At 45.6% G+C, this 21949-nt stretch overlaps 1 protein-coding gene across 4 annotated transcripts; it reads right to left on the reverse strand.

Annotated features, from left to right (window-relative positions):
* Window positions 1-848: 848 nt before the first annotated feature.
* Window positions 849-20936, reverse strand: LOC110497857 (cryptochrome-1). 4 transcript variants are annotated; one of them, XR_016488698.1, is made up of 9 exons: window positions 20101-20922; window positions 5346-5454; window positions 4771-4913; window positions 4064-4337; window positions 3411-3863; window positions 3148-3299; window positions 2540-2815; window positions 2183-2278; window positions 849-1902 (listed from the first exon to the last, which is right to left on the reverse strand). XR_016488698.1 is itself a non-coding variant. In XM_036956986.2 (9 exons), exons 1-9 carry the CDS (start codon window positions 20256-20258, stop codon window positions 1817-1819), a joined length of 1674 nt encoding a protein of 557 aa, XP_036812881.1. In that variant the 5' UTR covers window positions 20259-20936; the 3' UTR covers window positions 849-1816. The 4 variants fall into 4 exon arrangements, 2 of the variants coding, with proteins under 2 accessions (XP_036812881.1, XP_090065811.1); XR_016488699.1 differs by lacking the exon at window positions 20101-20922 and adding an exon at window positions 17143-17368; XM_036956986.2 differs by having other exon boundaries at window positions 2613-2815; window positions 20101-20936.
* Between the last annotated feature and the right edge of the window lie 1013 nt (window positions 20937-21949).

Genomic DNA, 21949 nt, shown 5'->3' on the forward strand with positions numbered 1-21949 from the left:
CATGAGAGGTCCACCAGGAGGGATCAGCCAATGAAGTTGGAAGTCCCACCCAGTTGACTTAATTTTTATGGTGGAAGCCCTCAGTGGCGCTGCCCATGCTAATGTAACAGTATAACTTTAGACCTTCCCCATACCCGGGCGCGAACCAGGGACCCTCTGCACACATCAACAACAGTCATCCACAAAGCCACGGCCCTTGCAGAGCAAGGGGAACCACTATTTCAAGGTCTCAGAGCAAGTGACGTCACCGATTGAAACACTATTTAGCGCGCACCACCGCTAACTAAGCTAGCCGTTTCACATCAGTTACACTCACCCTCCTTTTGACCTCCTCCTTTTCCGCAGCAACCAGTGATCTGGGTCACGGCACGAATGTAACAGTATAACTTTAGACCGTTCCCTCGCCGATACCCGGGCGCGAACTAGGGAACCTCTGCACACATCAACAACAGTCACCCACGAAGCATCGTTACCCATCGCTCCACAAAAGCCGCGGCCCTTGCAGAGCAAGGGGAACCACTACTTCAAGGTCTCAGTCCCCTCGCACCTATTTAGCGCGCACCACCGCTAACTAGCTAGCCGTTTCACATCCGTTACACTAATAGTCTTTTGCGCACACATCTGGAACAGCTTTTTCTGGATGCAACGTGACCAAAGTGGCTGTCCATGTTTACCACTGATTACAGCATAGATACATTGCAGCAATTGGAATCTTTTAGTTTTGATTAATTTTACTTTGCATCATTTTCACTTTGCATTCCTCATTGAGCTTTACAACAAACAATATTTGCATACCCATGACATAAAACAAACCATTATGCTACAATAAATATTACTTTGAGCCAGTGTTACTTTGCTCCTTTTATTACAGCACTATACAGAACAGTCAGTCTTTATACAAAAATAACAATTGGTTTACAACTTCACCAGAAAAAATAATAAAACCAAAATAACATGCAATATACCATTTTTACTGTACATTTTGAGTTGAATTACTCACACGCTTATACAGAAACATTTACATCATTCCCTTAAAAAGGTTTTTACAGAGGTTATGCTGCCTTAAAAATGCTTATTGGAAACTCATATTTCTGAACTTCTGACAGCATTATACCCCATAGAATAATAAGTGTTTCCTGACCATTTGACCTCATGATTCCAAGTTGGGTCATCAGTCATCCTCAGCTTGAGGCTGATGCCATTCTCCATGCCTAGGACTGCACATAACATGCCCTCAGGATCAAACAGTCACCCCCCAGTGTTCTTTCAGCAAATATAACGTGTGCCTCCATGTTCTATACATACATATATCCCCAAAGGGACCACATATTTTTTGGGGAAAGAGGACAAACGTGTGTATATCATCTTTTATTATAAATGGAACTCAGGCTTGTATTCCCAGCACCACAAAAAAGACAGTTTGGTGGTGTGCATGTTAAAGACTATCGGGAGTCATCTCGTGAAAGGGCTTCTGTCCTGACACCATCACCTCTATCTAGTAACACTGGGAACAGTGCGACTGTGCGTTTGCGATTCTCCACAGAGGTTGAATGTCACAGACCGCGATGCTGCGATCAGTTCTTTGGGGATCATGTGATTTGATGTTCCCCATAGTTCAATGTGGGATGTTAGCAGCCTCCTTTCCTCTCCTCTGCTCCATCTATTCCTACTGCTGCTCACACCACTGAGGTAGATGTGCTCCTGTAGAGTTGAAGAGTCAGGGGAGGAGGATGCAGCGCTTCAAGTGCTGGTGGAGCCTACTGGAGATCAACAGGGTAGCTGGTACCCCCTCTCCTCTACCCTTCCACATCAGGGACTAGTTGCTGGTCTGCCTCTGGGCCTTGTTGCTACCCCCCGGTGTGAGGTCCTCACTGCTACGCTTCACGGCAGCATGTCCTCTGCCTGAATAAAAAAAAAACATGATATTGTTCCCTATTAAATTGGTTATGGGTGTCTGCTTTGACTCTTCTAACTTCCACCCACGACCCACATATCTGAGATGGATGAATTCACAGTTCAATCTTGATGTAGATGAGATGGGCAGATAATATGCAGGTTAAAGGACAAGTTCAATTTGGTAAAAAAAGTTAATTTGTCCTTTAACCCTACTCTTTAGAAAATGCAGGTTTTGCTGTGGTAAGGACAGCCAAGGAACCGAGGAGGATGGAGAGAGGGTCTTTACCTGCTTGAGCGACTGCCTCATGCTGGATTTCTTCAGGGGAGGTCCCCACACCATTTCCACCATTGTTAGGATTAGCAGGCACTGTCGCGAGCAGCCCTGTGAAGTGGGGACAAAAGAAGAGTTTTGCAGTCAGTCTACCACACCCCCATAGAGAACAATTGATAATGATAATATAAAAGACAACAAAGTCACTGTATCGGCAAAGAATCTCAGAATAGGCGTACTGATCTACGATCAGGTCTGCCCTCCCTAATTATGATGATTTAAAAAGGCAAAACTGATCCTAGATCAGTATGCCTATTCTGAGACACTTTGAATAGCTGAATAGCTTATCATTGAAATCATTTGAGTAAGTACCAGAAAATGGCTGATTCTAAGCGGATTTTCAGGCTATTAGCTGTAGTTTCAGCAGGTTGTGCTCGGTGCTCACCCAGACCGCGGTAGCAGGAGAGCTGTTGGTAGATCTGCGTCATCCTCTGGATGTTGAGGCGGCTAACCTCGGTGTGGTGCACCATGGGCTTGGGGTAATGCATGCCGATCACGCACTTGGCTGCCTTCTGCACGCTCTCGGGCGCGTTCCAGGGGTCGAAGATGTACTTGGCTGGGAAGGCCTTCAGTATGGGCAGATAGCGCCTGGAAGAACCAAACAGAGAAATTACATTGTTTAAAAAAAAAAGAACCACGGTGACACACTTCTTCTGCAATGAACAATCGAGAAACAAATGTACATTTCTAGTGGGTTCAGCATGGACATTTAACCAAGACTCTATGAAGTGTTTTGACGTGACATCGTGGTCTAGCAGTTTGTCATGGTATTCTGCATGTCCTACATGTTACAAGCATGGTGAAATAAAGCACTGAGGTCTATTACTATGAGAGTACTTCAAAAGGAAAATAACTTGTGTACCACACTGGCTAAATATAGTGGAGGGGTGGACAACTGGGTGTAGGGAGGGTCTTCTCACCGTATGTAGTCTCCGTTTGGGTCCGTCCTCCTGCCGAAGCCTACAGGGCAGTAGCAGTGGAAAAACTGCTGGAAGAAGGAGCTGCACGAGAGCCACATCCAGCTGCCTGCGTTCACACTCCAGTCTGCATCCAGGAGCAGCTCCTCAAATACCTGACAGGTAAATAAACACACACACGGTCAGATATCACAGTCATACATGTTCTACCTACTTGTCACTTCGTCTCCCCTCTCCCTCTAACATCCCCTTAACCCAGTATCTACCTTCATGCCCTCCTCCCAGCTGATCCACAGGTCTCCTCTAGTGAGAAAGCAGGCAACAGCATGTCTGGCCAGGTGGTGGATCCAGCCCTCCTGTCTCAGCTGGGTCATGATGGCGTCAATCCAGGGGAACCCTGTCCTCCCCTCGGCCCACTTGGCCAGCGCTTCCGGGTTGCGGTCCCACGGGATCTGCACACACACCGGATTGCCCTCCATTTTGTCGAAGCGGGGGTTGTTGGTGGCTGTGGTGTAGAAGAACTCGCGCCACAACAGCTGGCCATAGAGCGAGAGGGGCGGTGAGCTGTTTTTCTTCACCTTCCTGTAGAGGTCAGTTAGTTTGAAGTAAAAGAGGCGACAGGAGAGGCAGCCGAAGCGGAGGTAGGGGCTGAGGCCTGTGGGGCTGGCCAGCAGGGAGTTGGCGTTCATCCTGGGACGCTCAAAGTTGGCCACCCATGCCTGGAACACAGAAGGTTAGTGTTTGGGTCACAGTGCAACACACTGACAAGGAGTTCAGAAAATAAAGTCAACAAGGTCGTTTTTTTTGGAGGGGGGTTGAATTGACTGAATTGAAATGGAATTGACCCCAACCCTAGACACTGTGTGTCCACCACACTGGCTCAGTAGTGCTGGGATATAAAGAAGGGACTACTCCTCACCTTTCTCTCCAGGTGCCTCTCCAGGCGAGTGAGGGCCTCCGTCTCTCCCCCTGGCCATACTGCTGTAGCCAGGCCTTCGGTCTCAAAGCCAAGCTCCTCCAGGGAGGGCACGGCAAACTTGTCGTCATGGTCATCACTGATGGGCGTGGCACACTTCCTCATGACCTCAGCAGTGATGATCTCAGTGGGTGATTCCACGGCATCCATGTGACTGATGAGCGCCTGGAAACGCTTGTAGGTGAGAGGGGACTGGCCTCCGTTTAGCTCGATGATCCTACAGAGACACATGGACAGACATGGAGGTATTTAGTGCATCACGTAACACTAGTATCATGGTATTGTTCATGAATATGTTGCTAATACATCATGTTTGCGTATTTGCACAACTTGATCACTTGGGTTGTATTCTCACAATATCTACTGTGCGTGTGTGCGTGTGTGTGTACGCGTGTTTAACTATTCTTGTGGGGATCAGAAGAATAGTCAATGAACAAAAACTTGACCAACTGGGGACATTTTGTTAGTCCCCACAAGGTCAAATGGTTAATGGTTAGTTTTAGGGTTAGGAGCTAGAGTTATGTTTAGGGTTAGGTTTTTGGGTTAAGGTAAGAGTACAGGATGGGGTTCTGGAAAATATAATTTTGAATGGGACTGAATTGTGTGTCCCCACAAGATTAGCTGTACAAGACTGTGTGTGTGTCACTCACTTGTCCAGGTCATAGAGAGTGTGGGAGACTTTGACAGTAACCTCCACACCGGCCTCGCTGGCCAGCTTCTGGATGGCGGCGTCACGTTCCTTGCCGAAGGGCTCAGAGTCGTACTCATAAGACAGCTGGCTGGTCTGCCATTCCTGGGAAGCAGAGAGAGAGGGGAACAAGGTCACTCAACATTATAAATAGGGGACCTTTACCGTTGTAAATAGAGATAGTGGATGTCACAGAAAGGCCTTCATAGAAAATAACATGGATTCCAATGGAATTCAAATAGTTTCACATATACACTGAATATACAAAATATGAATAATCACCTTCCTAATATTGAGTTGTGGACCCCCCCCCCCCCCCCCCCCCCCACTCACTCACTGCATCAGCATATCTGATAAAGTGGATTTACGGTACAGTTACTGTGACAGTGCTTCTATGGGGCATACTGTATTTCTATGTGACATAGCCTAATGTATTTCGATGAGTTATAGGCTACATGAACAGTACCGTAAGTGTATGTATGGTACAGTAGTGTAATGGGTTTACTACAGTAAAGTAAGTATGACTGTTGACTATACCTGGAACAGCCTAGGGAAGACATCAGTAGGCTGGCCCCGGATGACAAACAGACGGGAGTTGAGCTTGCGGAGGCTGGCGTCTAGGTCCTCTAGACATTGTAGTAAGAACCTGGAATCAAACAGAGGGGATGATCAATCAAGTGATTGTATATCAGAGAGGAAATAGTTTTAGGCATTGATTTAGTTAAATACAGTAAATTAATGGCTACTGCGGTGCATTTGGATATTTGTCCTCAGGAAAACAACAGGTCATGGTATTTCAGTTGAATGATGATCCAAAAGCCACATTAGTGACTGAAAAAATGATCCATGTTTCATATGATCCATCATGTGAGGCATGTTGTATCATAGGTCTTCATGTCAAAGGCCTTGGCTTCTTCAAAATGATAATAGCTTGAACCAGAAAGATCAGAGGGCTGGTGGAGAGGAAGTACAAACATGCGATGCTACTTCTCTCAGTTCGTCACATTATTCAGAATGATTTAGCCTATTGAACAATGTCCCCCTGAACAACAAGTCAATCAGTTAGGCTAGAAGATGTTAGATGAATATTCCCTCAATCAGTTTCCCTCATAAACACTCAAACAAACAGATGACAATATAGGCTAGGCTAAGGATGAAAGAAAACATTTCACCACCAAAATGATTCATGCCCTCGCAGTTAACCTACATACATAGGCCTACTCCTCTGTCTGCTGGTATAAAACTGGCCTAATTGGCATACCATTTAAAACACCAAGTGGAAACATCCAGTGGACAATCATGACCGAATGGAACTTACATTCCATTACCTTAACAATAAGGTCACTAACATCCCAGCCTTGTGGTACACTTCAGCTCACAGCAAAGTAGTTCAACAAAATGACAGCTGCTTGCATCCCTCAACAGGAAAATCACAGCTAGTGCAACAAGGCCTCATAAGAATGGGAGTATACATTCCTGAGTAAGAGAACACAAAGTCTGTATCAACATTTAAAGAACATCTCTGGCTAACAGTAGTTCTCCGCCGAGGTAAACTAGCATACTTTGGTATAAGCCTGGGCCCCTGGGGCAGGACTTCTGGACTGACCCTCTACAACACTCGTCGGCTACACCTTCCCCATTCTGCTGTGATATTATCCTCAAACTACATAGGCAGTGTTGATAACAACACAGTGGTCCTCTATAGCTTAGTTGGTAGAGCATGGCACTTGCAATGCAAAGATAGTGGGTTTGATTCCCACTAAGTTGCTTTGGTTAAAAGTGTCTGCTAAATGACATATATTAGTGTCATCATTATGTTATGCGGCCAATAAATTTGCCTACTGTTTGATATGACAACATGGATATCAACCAAGTTAAGAGAGGGCGACTGACATCCTGTTCTGTGTTAGGTGACTAACTTCCCCTAGGGTGGCATCCCATCACCCGGCCTATACCCTCAACTGAGAATGGTGTCCTCCTGTTGTGTTTTTCAATTCACACTTCAGTAAATGCTGTCTGGGGCTTGTCACCAGCTGTACTCTACTTGAAACTCTTATGAAACATGTCGGGTGGTTAGCAACAGCACTGCAGGGAGGTTTTAAAATGTGATATCTGAAAGAGTAGTGTAGCCTATGACAACTAGTGGCCCTACAAGAAATGTAATCTTCATGCATACACTTGAACAGTGGGATAATGCAAGGTGACCACAAAGCGAACATAACACAATATTGAAAGGTTGGAAACTGAATTTAAATGAATGCAAGCCTCTGTGTCCAATGGTGAGATGTTACCAGACTACAAAATAGATGCTATGGGGCACAGGGACAGCGTTATGGATGGGCCTTAGTGAACATGGCCTGCCCTACCTCCTTGCCAGTCAAAATAAAATATTTGTATATTATTTATTTGCAGAGCCGGTGCCAGAACGAATCAGATGGACACGCATTTGATTTCTATAGGCAGGCCTGTTTTTTTCCACGGGACCTCCTGTGTGAAATGGGTGTTCTAATAAAGACCATAGGCAACTCGTGAGTTTCAAGTTTGAGGAAGCTTACAATTTATCCTACCAATCTACGTGGCAGTTGTGATCATTTTTTATATGCGCATTTTCGTGGTAAACAGTTTCATTTTAATAATAACATTTTAGTTTCTCAAAATAATTGTCACATGGTTAATGATAAAAATGCAAGATCACCAGTGATACATGGGTGGCTAAAGAAATGAGCACATTGAAGTTAGAGATAGCCTATAGGCCAATGCAGCAGTAGGCCTATAACTTCCATCGTCAACTAAGTAAAAAACATAGGCCTAAAGCCGACAAATACATTAAAAATATATTCATTTTTTTAAATATCCTGATGGAAATTCAGGTTCTTTCAATCGCATGAATCACTACTCCGCCCTGTCTGCCTCCCTTTCTATCTGAATTGACATATCATATCATTAGTGAAGTGCAACATTGTATCAACTCAGAAGGTTGGCAAGTTGTTCCCTCAACCTTACCAGGACAGAGAAACCACATAGATGCTCTATGTTCACATGGAGCATTACAAACAAAATATGATTTTATTTGACAAAACTCCTAAATGGTGACATAAATATGACATAAACCAAAACTTGTTTGACACAAGTGTAGCAGGTTGTGAACTCCACTCCGAGAATGAGAACGATAAGTGACTAATACAGAAATGAATGTAACCAAATGATAGGAATTTACTGTACATTTTCTAGGCCTAATGGTTACTAGGTCTAATGGGGAATTGATACAAAAATAAACAATCAAAGGGCAAACAATTCACACACAATGAAACAATGAATGTGCAAGAATTGGCAGGAAACATAGGAGCACATTCTGGAGAGCTGAGTGCATGCAATCTGGAGAGCTGAGTGCATGCATTCTGGAGAGCTGAGTGCATGCAATCTGGAGAGCTGAGTGCATGCATTCTGGAGAGCTGAGTACATGCATTCTGGAGAGCTGAGTACATGCATTCTGGAGAGCTGAGTACATGCAATCTGGAGAGCTGAGTGCATGCATTCTGGAGAGCTGAGTGCATGCAATCTGGCGAGCTGAGTGCATGCATTCTGGAGAGCTGAGTACATGCATTCTGGAGAGCTGAGTACATGCATTCTGGAGAGCTGAGTGCATGCAATCTGGAGAGCTGAGTGCATGCATTCTGGAGAGCTGAGTACATGCATTCTGGAGAGCTGAGTACATGCATTCTGGAGAGCTGAGTACATGCAATCTGGAGAGCTGAGTGCATGCATTCTGGAGAGCTGAGTGCATGCAATCTGGCGAGCTGAGTGCATGCATTCTGGAGAGCTGAGTACATGCATTCTGGAGAGCTGAGTACATGCATTCTGGAGAGCTGAGTGCATGCAATCTGGAGAGCTGAGTGCATGCATTCTGGAGAGCTGAGTACATGCATTCTGGAGAGCTGAGTACATGCATTCTGGAGAGCTGAGTACATGCAATCTGGAGAGCTGAGTGCATGCATTCTGGAGAGCTGAGTGCATGCAATCTGGCGAGCTGAGTGCATGCATTCTGGAGAGCTGAGTACATGCATTCTGGAGAGCTGAGTACATGCAATCTGGAGAGCTGAGTGCATGCATTCTGGAGAGCTGAGTGCATGCATTCTGGAGAGCTGAGTACATGCATTCTGGAGAGCTGAGTACATGCATTCTGGAGAGCTGAGTGCATGCAATCTGGAGAGCTGAGTGCATGCAATCTGGAGAGCGGAGTGCATGCAATCTGGAGAGCTGAGTGCATGCATTCTGGAGAGCTGAGTACATGCATTCTGGAGAAAGACGCCCATATCATTGACACACACCCCTCCCATTCTTGTCTCAACCTTTTAAATTATACTCAAGTCATTATCTTCACACATATTAGATGCGTTTCACTGACAGCCCCAACTCAATAATCAGTTAGGCCTATTGCCACACGCTCTGTCCAAATTGCTGGCTTCCCAAATAGGCATAAGCACTTGTGATTTGAAACAATTCACAGCAATCCTGTTAAGGTGCGTGAATGAGGACCCAAAAGCGAATTAACGTAAACAGAGCTTCTTTAATAAGAAAACAAACGTAGGCTCAGATGGACCGGCAGGTTCCGACAGGACAGGACAAGGTTGCAGCAAACATGACGATAGTCTGGTTCAGGCATGAACAACACAAACAAGAATCCGACAAGGACAGGAACAAAAACAGAGAGAGATATAGAGGACTAATCAGAGGGAAAAAGGGAACAGGTGGGAAAAGGGGTGACGAGGTAGTTAGGAGGAGACAAGGAACAGCTGGGGGAAAGCGGGGGAGAAAAGGTAACCTAAAACGACCAGCAGGGGGAGACAGGGTGAAGAGAAAGGACAGAAACAAGACACAACATGACAATACATGACAGTACCCCCCCACTCACCGAGCGCCTCCTGGCGCACTCGAGGAGGAAACCTGGCGGCAACGGAGGAAATCCTCGATCAGCGCACGGTCCAGCACGTCCCGAGAGGGAACCCAACTCCTCTCCTCAGGACCGTACCCCTCCCAATCTACTAGGTACTGATGACCACGGCCCCGAGGACGCATGTCCAAAATCCTACGGACCCTGTAGATGGGTGCGCCCTCGACAAGGATGGGGGGGGGGGGGGGGAGACGAGCGGGGGCGCGAAGAACGGGCTTGATACAGGAGACATGGAAGACCGGGTGGACGCGACGAAGGTATCGCGGAAGAAGAAGTTGAACTGCGACAGGATTAATGACCTGAGAAATACGGAACGGACCAATGAACTGCGGAGTCAACTTGCGAGAAGCCGTCTTAAGGGGAAGGTTCTGAGTGGAGAGCCAAACTCTCTGACCGCGACAATATCTAGGACTCTTAGTTCTACGCTTATTAGCAGCCCTCACAGTCTGCGCCCTATAACGGCAAAGTGCAGACCTGACCCTCCTCCAGGTGCGCTCGCAACGTTGGACAAAAGCCTGAGCGGAGGGGACGCTGGACTCGGCGAACTGAGATGAGAACAGCGGAGGCTGGTACCCGAGGCTACTCTGAAAAGGAGATAGCCCGGTCGCAGACGAAGGAAGCGAGTTGTGGGCGTATTCTGCCCAGGGGAGCTGTTCTGACCAAGACGCAGGGTTGCGAAAAGAAAGACTGCGTAAGATGCGACCAATAGTCTGATTGGCCCGTTCTGCTTGACCGTTAGACTGGGGGTGAAAGCCGGAAGAGAGACTGACGGAAGCCCCAATCAAACGGCAAAACTCCCTCCAAAATTGAGACGTGAATTGCGGACCTCTGTCCGAAACGACGTCTGACGGAAGGCCATGAATTCTGAAAACATTCTCGATGATGATTTGTGCCGTCTCTTTAGCAGAAGGAAGCTTAGCAAGGGGAATAAAATGAGCCGCCTTAGAGAACCTGTCGACAACCGTAAGAATAACAGTCTTCCCCGCTGACGAAGGCAGTCCGGTGACAAAATCTAAGGCGATGTGAGACCACGGTCGAGAGGGAATGGGAAGCGGCCTGAGACGGCCGGCAGGAGGGGAGTTACCGGACTTAGTCTGCGCGCAGACCGAACAAGCAGCCACGAAGCGACGCGTGTCATGCTCCCGGGTGGGCCACCAAAAACGCTGGCGAATGGAAGCAAGCGTACCCCGAACGCCAGGGTGGCCGGCTAACTTGGCAGAGTGAGCCCACTGAAGAACGGCCAGACGAGTAGGAACGGGAACGAAAAGAAGGTTCCTAGGACAAGCGCGCGGCGACGGAGTTTGAGTGAGTGCTTGCTTTACCTGCCTCTCAATTCCCCAGACAGTCAACCCGACAACACGCCCCTCAGGGAGAATCCCCTCGGGGTCAGTGGAGGCTACTGAAGAACTGAAGAGACGAGATAAAGCATCAGGCTTGGTGTTCTTAGAGCCCGGACGATAAGAAATCACGAACTCGAAACGAGCGAAAAACAGCGCCCAGCGCGCCTGACGCGCATTAAGTCGTTTGGCAGAACGGATGTACTCAAGGTTCCTATGGTCAGTCCAAACGACAAAAGGAACGGTCGCCCCCTCCAACCACTGTCGCCATTCGCCTAGGGCTAAGCGGATGGCGAGCAGTTCGCGGTTTCCCACATCATAGTTACGTTCCGACGGCGACAGGCGATGAGAAAAATACGCGCAAGGGTGGACCTTGTCGTCAGAGAGGGAGCGCTGAGAAAGAATGGCTCCCACGCCCACCTCTGACGCGTCAACCTCGACAACGAACTGTCTAGTGACGTCAGGTGTAACAAGGATAGGTGCGGATGTAAAACGATTCTTGAGGAGATCAAAAGCTCCCTGGGCGGAAACGGACCACTTAAAGCACGTCTTGACAGAAGTAAGGGCTGTGAGAGGGGCTGCCACCTGACCGAAATTACGGATGAAACGACGATAGAAGTTCGCGAAGCCGAGAAAGCGCTGCAGCTCGACGCGTGACCTAGGGACGGGCCAATCAATGACAGCTTGGACCTTAGCGGGATCCATCTTAATGCCTTCAGCGGAAATAACAGAACCGAGAAATGTGACGGAGGAGGCATGAAAAGAGCACTTCTCAGCCTTCACAAAAAGACAATTCTCTAAAAGGCGCTGGAGGACACGTCGAACGTGCTGAACATGAATCTGGAGTGACGGTGAAAAAATCAGGATATCGTCAAGGTAAACGAAAACAAAGATGTTCAGCATGTCTCTCAGGACATCATTGACTAATGCCTGAAAGACAGCTGGAGCGTTAGCGAGGCCGAAAGGAAGAACCCGGTATTCAAAGTGCCCTAACGGAGTGTTAAACGCCGTCTTCCACTCGTCCCCCCCCCTGATGCGCACGAGATGGTAAGCGTTACGAAGGTCCAACTTAGTGAAAAACCTGGCTCCCTGCAGGATCTCGAAGGCTGAAGACATAAGAGGAAGCGGATAACGATTCTTCACTGTTATGTCATTCAGCCCTCGATAATCTATGCAGGGGCGCAGGGACCCGTCCTTCTTCTTAACAAAAAAAAACCCCGCTCCGGCGGGAGAGGAGGAGGGGACTATGGTACCGGCGGCAAGAGCTACAGACAAATAATCTTCGAGAGCCTTACGTTCGGGAGCCGACAGAGAGTATAGTCTACCCCGGGGGGGAGTGGTTCCCGGAAGGAGATCAATACTACAATCATACGACCGGTGTGGAGGAAGAGAGGTGGCCCTGGACCGACTGAACACTGTGCGCAGATCGTGATATTCCTCCGGCACCCCTGTCAAATCACCAGGCTCCTCCTGTGAAGAAGAGACAGAGGAAACAGGAGGGATAGCAGACATTAAACATTTCACATGACAAGAGACGTTCCAGGAGAGGATAGAATTACTAGACCAATTAATAGAAGGATTATGACAAACTAGCCAGGGATGGCCCAAAACAACAGGTGTAAAAGGTGAACGAAAAATTAAAAAAGAAATGGTTTCGCTATGATTACCAGAAACAGTGAGGGTTAAAGGTAGCGTCTCACGCTGAATCCTGGGGAGAGGACTACCATCCAGGGCGAACAAGGCCGTGGACTCCCTTAACTGTCTGAGAGGAATGTCATGTTCCCGAGCCCAGGTCTCGTCCATAAAACAGCCCTCCGCCCCAGAGTCTATTAAGGCACTGCAGGAAGCTGACGAACCGGTCCAGCGTAGATGGACCGACAAGGTAGTGCAGGATCTTGAAGGAGAGACAGGAGTAGTAGCGCTCACCAGTAGCCCTCCGCTTACTGATGAGCTCTGGCTTTTACTGGACATGAAGTGACAAAATGACCAGCAGAACCGCAATAGAGTCAGAGGCGGTTGGTGATTCTCCGTTCCCTCTCCTTAGTCGAGATGCGGATACCTCCCAGCTGCATAGGCTCAGCACCCGAGCCGGCAGAGGAAGATGGTAGTGATGCGGAGAGGGGGGCAACGGAGAACGCGAGCTCCTTTCCACGAGCTCGGTGACGAAGATCAACCCGTCGCTCAATGCGAATAGCGAGTTCAATCAAGGAATCCACGCTGGAAGGAACCTCCCGGGAGAGAATCTCATCCTTTACCTCTGCGCGGAGACCCTCCAGAAAACGAGCGAGCAAAGCCGGCTCGTTCCAGCCACTGGAGGCAGCAAGAGTGCGAAACTCAATAGAGTAGTCTGTTATGGATCGATTACCTTGACATAGGGAAGACAGAACCCTGGAAGCCTCCTCCCCAAAAACAGATCGATCAAAAACCCGTATCATCTCCTCCTTAAAGTCCTGATACTGGTTAGTACACTCAGCCCTTGCCTCCCAGATTGCCGTGCCCCACTCACGAGCCCGTCCAATAAGGAGAGATATGACGTAGGCGACACGAGCAGTGCTCCTGGAGTAAGTGTTGGGCTGGAGAGAAAACACAATATCACACTGGGTGAGGAACGAGCGGCATTCAGTGGGCTCCCCAGAGTAACACGGCGGGTTATTGATTCTGGGCTCCGGAGATTCGAAAGCCCTGGAAGTGGCCGGTGGATCGAGGCGGAGATGGTGAACCTGTTCTGTGAGGTTGGAGACTTGGGTGGCCAGGGTCTCAACGGCATGTCGAGCAGCAGACAATTCCTGCTCGTGTCTGCCTAGCATCGCTCCCTGGATCTCGACGGCTGAGTGGAGAGGATCCGAAGTCGCTGGGTCCATTCTTGGTCGGATTCTTCTGTTAAGGTGCGTGAATGAGGACCCAAAAGCGAATTAACGTAAACAGAGCTTCTTTAATAAGAAAACAAACGTAGGCTCAGATGGACCGGCAGGTTCCGACAGGACAGGACAAGGTTGCAGCAAACATGACGATAGTCTGGTTCAGGCATGAACAACACAAACAAGAATCCGACAAGGACAGGAACAAAAACAGAGAGAGATATAGAGGACTAATCAGAGGGAAAAAGGGAACAGGTGGGAAAAGGGGTGACGAGGTAGTTAGGAGGAGACAAGGAACAGCTGGGGGAAAGCGGGGGAGAAAATGTAACCTAAAACGACCAGCAGGGGGAGACAGGGTGAAGAGAAAGGACAGAAACAAGACACAACATGACAATACATGACAAATCCACAACAAGCCACAGCTAATGATCCTCTGTGGCTAAGCCAAGCTTTATGGTAAAGTATTTTGAATGATTTTATTTAGACTGGAGTAATTATATAATTTTGGCAAAACATCCATTTACTTTAGGGGAAGCCAGCATCCCAACAGTGCACCTGCCAACTTACCATTCTAATTCACAATTGGCTGAAACCAGAGTTCTGTATATAATGACGAGATGCTCATGTCTCTTTTTAACAATGTGAGTCATTGTCCCAACGGCGGGAATACAGGTGACAAGCTTAGGTCTGCATATTATGACCATAGAAACACATTGGGCTAATTCAGGATAGATTTTGGAGCTTCGCCTCTTCCTCTGCTGAAACTAGCGAGCGAAACAGTGTCGCTTGGTCTTACTACAAGCATTTCGCCACACCTGCAATAACATTTGCTAAATATGTGTATACAACCAATACAATTTGATTGTACTATATGTATCCCATGTATCTGATGCTGTCTGGACAGAAAAATGTATGACATGCCATACTCTTTTTGTCCAGACAGCATCAGATACATGGTCTACACCTACGGCGACAGAGGGGCGTTGTTTCGTTCGCTCTGATGATTTATCTGAGATGGATGGATCTCTTTCTGTCGGTGCACATCTAGGTCAAAGAAAAAAAGCCAGGTTGATGATGACGTTGTTTCGAGTCACCCAGAATGAGTAGACGCTCGAGCAGGGACGATGACTACTACTTTACTAGTTAATAATGAGTTATTAGCCCAGGTATAGATCACGTGTAGTCAGCAATGTGGGAGTGGTTGCTTTCTACAAGAGCACAAAATGTGGACATTTCTAGACATCTTTGAAAAGTGTGTCGGATAAAATAGTTTTTTTTTGTCTTAAAGGGCCAATGTTGTATTTGTTGCTAAGTAGCCAATAGGCAGTAGCATAATGTGTCATTCTCTGTAATAATGGTATGGGAATAATAATGCATTTTGTTTTGTAAAGTGGTTTCTTGCATCAAACACAACATTTACATACGTATTCAGAACCTTTGCTATGAGACTCAAAATTGAGCTCATGTGCATCCTGTTTCCATTGATCATCCTTGAGATGTTTCTACATGATTTGGAAAGACACACACCTGTCTATATAAAAAGGTCCCACAGATGACAATGACTGTCAGAGCAAAAACCAAGCCATGAGGTCGAAGGAATTGTCCGGAGAACTCAGAGACATGATTGTGTCGAGGCACACATCTGGGGAAGGGTACCAAAAAATGTCTGCAGCTTTGAAGGTCCCCAAGAACACAGTGGTCTCCATTATTCTTAAATGGAAGATGTTTGGAACAACCAAGACTCATCCTATAGCTGGCCACCTGGCCAAACTGAGCAATTGGGGGAGAAGGGCCTTGGTCAGGGAGGTGACCAAGTACCCGATGGTCACTCTGACAGAGCTCCAGAGTTCCTCTGTGGAGAAGGGAGAACCTTCCCGAAGGACAACCATCTCTGCAACACTCTACCAATCAGGCCTTTATGGTAGAGTTGCCAGACAGAAGTCACTCATCAGTAAAAAGCACATGACAGCCCGATTGGAGTTTGCCAAAAGGCACCTAAAGACTCTCAGACCATGAGAAACAAGATTCTCTGGTCTGATGAAACCAAGATTAAACTCTTTGGCCTGAATGCCAAGCGTCACGTCTGGAGGAAACCTGCCACCATCCCTACGGTGAAGCATGGTGGTGGCAGCATCATGCTGTGGGGATGTTTTTCAGCAGCAGGGACTGGGAGACTAGTCAGGATAAAGACAAAGATGAACAGAGCAAAGTACAGAGAGATCCTTGATGAAACCTGCTCCAGAGCGCTCAGGATCTCAGGCAGGGGCGAAGGTTCACCTTCCAACAGGACAACGACCTTAAGCACACAGCCAAGACAACGCAGGAGTGGCTTTGGGACATGTCTTTGAATGTCATTGAGTGGCCGAGCCAGAGCCTGGACTTAAACGCGACCGGACAGTTCTGAAGAAACCTGAAAAAAGCTGTGCAGCAACGCTCTCCATCCAACCTGACAGAGCTTGAGAGGACCTGCAGAGAAGAATTGGAGAAACTCCCCAACTACAGGTCTGCCAAGCTTGTAGCGTCATACCCATGAAGACTCGAGGGTGTAATCACTGCCAAGGTACATCAACAATGTACTGAGTAAAGGGTCTGAATACTTGTGAAATTTGCGTGAATTTTTTAATAAATTAGTAAAACTTGTAGAAACCTGTTTTTGCTTTGTCATTATGGTGTATTGTGCGTAGATTTATTTTCACTATTTATCTAGCGCTCTTGGTGCTTCTAATGATGTTTAGGCTACTGATGTTGTTTTCATCATTTAACCACGCATCTTGCTGACCGTGCATCTTGGAGGTTGGGGTAGTATTCTTTTTTTGTCATTATAAAAAGAAGCTCTTTCCGCGTTCCGTCACATATCCTTTCTGTTTCATGGTTGTAAAAAAGCCACTACACATATTTTTAATTGAACACCGGAATGTGTTTTTACATGCATCTTACAGTTACAGAAACTGATAAATGCTTTTGTATTATTATTTGAAGAAATTTTTTTTATAATATTACCTAAGTTATTCATAAACACAACCAAATTATTATTTTTGCAATACCATATATGAAATGTATTAATTACATTGTTAAAATGTTTTAGTCAGAATAACTGCTCATTAGCTCGAGGTCCAGCGATTCTAATTTAAACATGTTTTATTGTGTAGCGCATGCACACATAGGAGGTCCCATGAATAAACACGTACCCCCTTATGGAAATCAAATCCCGTCCAAGTGATTCATTCTGGAGGCGGCCCTGATGATCAGATGAAGCAAACCATTCAGAAAAATATATAGTAACAGAAACAATGTCTATGACTAAAACGTGCATACATTTTAATGAATATGTCTGGCATTGTTACAATTGTCTAATGGTAACGGTTTATGTCCTCTGGACAGCGAACTCCGACTGCAGGTCAAACAAACGCTCTCCAGACGAAGCCTCTAAAGGGCTGGCTAGGCTAACTCCTGTCTAAGCTTCAGTTGTTCCATTGACCTGGAGCAGATTACACACACACACACGGAACTTTATATTGGCTAGGCCTATTTATAAACTCGGTGGTTCAAGAGCTTAATAATGATTGGCTGACAGACGTGGTATATCGAAACGTATACCACGGGTATGACAAAACATATATTTTTACTGCTCTAATTAAGTTGGTAATCAGTTTATATATGGCCAATATACCACAGCTAAGGGGTGTTTCCAGGCACTCCGCGTTGCGTCGTGCTTAAGAATATCCCTTAGCTGTGGTATATTGGCCATATAGCACACCCCTTGGGCCTTATTGCTTAAATATACACTATATACAGTACCAGTCAAAGGTTTGGGCACATCTACTCATTCAAGGGTTTTTCTTAATTGTTTACTATTTTCTACATTGTAGAATAATAGTGAAGACATCAAAACTATGAAATAACACATGTGGAATTATGTATTAACCACAAGTGTTAAACAAATCAAAAACGTTTTTATATTTTAGATTCTTCAACGTAGCCACCCTTTTCCTTGATGACAGCTTTGCACATTCTTGGCATTCTCTCAACCAGCTTCATGAGGTAGTCCACTACCTGTAATGCATTTCAATAAACAGGTGTGCCTTGTTAAAAGTTAATTTGTGGAATTTCTTTCCTTCTTAATGCGTTTGAGCCAATCAGTTGTGTTGTTACAAGGTAGGGGTGGAATACAGAAGATAGCCCTATTTGGTAAAAGACCAAGTCCATATTATGGCAAGAACAGCTCAAATAAGCAAAGAGAAACAACAGTACATCATTACTTTAAGACATGAAGGTCAGTCAATGTGGAAAATGTCAAGTTTCTTCAAGTGCAGTCACAAAAACCATCAAGCTCTATAATGAAACTGGCTCTCATGAGGACCGCCACTGGAAAGGAAGACCCTGAGTTACCTCTGCTGCAGAGGATAAGTTCATTAGAGTCACCAGCCTTAGAAAATGCAACCCAGATAAATGCTTCAGAGTTCAAGTAACAGACACATCTCAACATCAACTGAGGAGACTGCGTGAATCAAGCCTTCATGGTCAAATTGCTGCAAAGAAACCACTACTAAAGGACACCAAGAAGAAGAGACTTGCTTGGGCCAACAAACACATGCATTGGACATTAGATCGGTGGAAATCTGTCCTTTGATCTGATGAGAGTAGGTGAACGGATGATCTCTGCATGTGTATTTCCCACTGTGAAGCACAGAGGCGGTGTGATGGTGCTTTACTGATGACATGGTCTGTAATTTATTTAGAATTCAAGGCACACTTAACCAGCATGGCTACCACAGTATTCTGTAGCGATATGCCATCCCATTTGGTTTGCGCTTAGTTGGCCTATCATTTGCTTTTCAACAGGACAATGACCCAACACACCTTCAGGCTGTGTAAGGGCTATTTGACCAAGAAGGAGAGAGATGGAGTGCTGCATCAGATGACCTGGCCTCCACAAGCACCTGACCTCAACCCAAGTGAGATGGTTTGGGATGAGTTGGACCGCAGAGTGAAGGAAAAGCAGCCAACAAGTGCTCAGCATATGTGGGAACTCCTTCAAGACTGTTGGAAAAGCATTCCAGGTGAAGCTGGTTGAGAGAATGCCAAGAGTGTGCAAAGCTGTCGTCAAGGCAAAGGGTGGCTACTTTGAAGAATCTCAAATATAAAGTGTATTTTTATTTGACACTTTTTTTGGTTACTACATGATTCCATATGTGTTATTTCATAATTTTGATATCTTCACTATTATTCTACAATGTAGAAATTAGTAAAAATAAAGAAAAACACTTGAATGAGTAGGTGTGTCCAAACTTTTGACTGGTACTGTAGGTCACAGCTGCATAGGTCAGAGCTGCGAGGAGAGCAGAGTGCCATAACCACCCTCATGACACAGTGCCCACTTTCCCCTACTAAGCCCTGCCTTCCAGGGTAACTTACATCATTGTTACTGCTACGCATGTTCTCAAACCTGCAGAAATGTACTCTCCTGAACACGTTTCAATGAAGAACACATCACAACTTTCACCATTGTTATGGTCCTAGAAACGGAGTTTCCCACATACAGGGTATGTTTTCTACATGTAATTCTCCCTTTGGCTTCTTTAAACTGAGTATGCTATTCTCCCCTTCTCTTTATGCTTTAAATTAAAGTTGTCATAAGTGTCCAAACTAAAGCAACATAGTATATGGGCTAAATGAAAGGGAATTCAAGGTCAAGCAGTTATTGCAACAGTCATTGGTCCCCTGGAATGCCATCGCTTCCATTTTTGCACATAGTTGTTTAACTCAATTTACTGTAGGCTAATCATTTTCTCAGTATTTTTTGTAATAACTTAGTCATTTGCAGTCAATGTACTATAATTGTGTACATAAGTGTGGTGCTTTTTGGGATGCCCTTCTTTCTTGCCTAGGGGCACACACTGATGTCATTCATAACCACTAGGCCCTACTTTTAAAATTGCATGCACTGCATAACAATATCCTATTCCGTGTGGTGCTTCTAGGGATGCCCTACTTTACTGCCTAGGTGGCACACCAAACACACTCATGTCATTCATAACTAAATATTTCTGAATGCAGGATGTGTGACCTACATCTGTGCTACACACATCTGTGTTTGGTGTGAGTGCAACACAATGTGAGGTGGCAAAATAAAAAAACGTCCTTGCCTCCACCTGCTGATGCCCACGTTGGAGGACCCTGCAAACCAGGGGTCTAGGATGTAAACACATCGAAGGGTGTCAGCTCCCCGGATAGACTCCTTCAGCGAGGGGTTGTCGTGGAGCCGCAGGCCCTTCCTGAACCAATGGATCGTGTTGCCGACCATTTCACTTGCTGTCCCTTCTTGTTATGTACACGAGTCTTCTGTGATACCGCAGCGTTGACCACAAAACGCTCACGAATTAAAACAATATCCCTCGCCTGCCCAAAATGTGTTTCGGTTCTGTCGCCTTGCTGGTTTTATAATGTAGAGCTACTAAAGTTATCTAACCTTGTTCCATCAATTTGTCCATTGTGATGAGTTCTCTGTTGGCGCATTGATTTGGTGGCCTCTGATAAATACAGTGTACGGACAGGTCTCGATCGCATCAACTTTGTATAGAGCGCATTAAATGTAAGACATTGTTAATATTTGATCATTATTTTCAACACGAAAGTAAATATAACACTTAAAATGATGTTCGACCTGCTATCTTGCTTGTTTTCCTATAGCAGTTCGAAAAATGAATCATTGCGTTGAGTCGTAGCGAGTGAACTAAAATAGGCCGATAGCAATATCTTGCTAGAAAGTTTTGATCAGAAATGTGTGTTCCAATATCATTCGAATGTATTCCAATAAGCAATTGTAATGTTCTTCGTTTTCAGACGGCATTGTCAACCACACAAAAAAAAATATTATTCGCCAACATCTCCACCCACAGAGGTACGAGGATGGAGATGGACGAATCTGATTGGTCAATGTCACCAGTTATGTAAGGTTCGCTCGCTCAGGTTTCTGTGGTGTGCTTACATTGGCTTACTTCTGGCTATTTTGTGTTTTTTTCCACAAAGGCATAATTTATAGTTACTATCCTAGCAACGCAATGTTTATGTTAAATCAGTTATTTACAGCCTACTTTAAACACCATAGTTTGAATATTGAGTTTATTTTGTAGGTTGTTGGCAAAAGTGTTTGCTGCCTGCTCGCGTCATGATGCTCGCGTCATGATTAGTTGCGCAGGACCCGGATAAGCACGGCAAACAAATATTACACAATGTGTTGGTAGGCCTAGTGGGCAGCCCATCACAATCACAAGCCTACGCATGTGATGCATCGCATATAGTCTACTCTTTATTACGTGTTGTCGTGAGACTATGTATGTACCTATATGTATTTAAGTTAAAATGCTATCATTTCAAAATTGATTTCAACCAAATAACACCTATTCTAGCCTAGATATTAGCTCTACCAATGCAGAATTTCAGATGTGATCAAATTTCAATCAAAAACCTCTGCAAGGATCATAAGGTAAACACCATCTCTGAGATTAATCTGATAACCAAACCCTATTGTATTATGGCCTACAATTTAATTACATTGTCCTGAAGCATGCGGTAAGGGGAACATCATATTTTGGGTGATGGTGACCGTGATACTGTAGTTAGTAGTTTGTATTCATGAGACAAGGGATGGGTGGGTAGTTGGGTGAGGAAACATGCAGTTTGAATATCTAGACACTAGATGGCAACATGCAATCACTATATAGGTATAGTATAGTGGATGATATAGGCTACATTTATCAAGGAAAGGTTCAGAGACATGACTGTGTGACCTTTGCATATGTAAAACAAATATGTAAAACTAGTTTTGATATAGTAGCCTTCCTTATCTGGAAATGTATGGTGGGGATAGATCTTTGTGTGATTGAGGTTTGATTGAGGTTTGTAAACTGAGCACCAGGGTGCAGTGTTGCTTCAATGATAAGCAGCCTACAACTACAGTCAAATGTACCAACAATACTCTCCCTCAATCCCACA

Source organism: Oncorhynchus mykiss, chromosome 2 (genome assembly GCF_057628025.1).
Source record: "Oncorhynchus mykiss isolate SJ-2025 chromosome 2, ASM5762802v1, whole genome shotgun sequence".
Taxonomy (NCBI): Eukaryota; Metazoa; Chordata; class Actinopteri; order Salmoniformes; family Salmonidae; genus Oncorhynchus; species Oncorhynchus mykiss.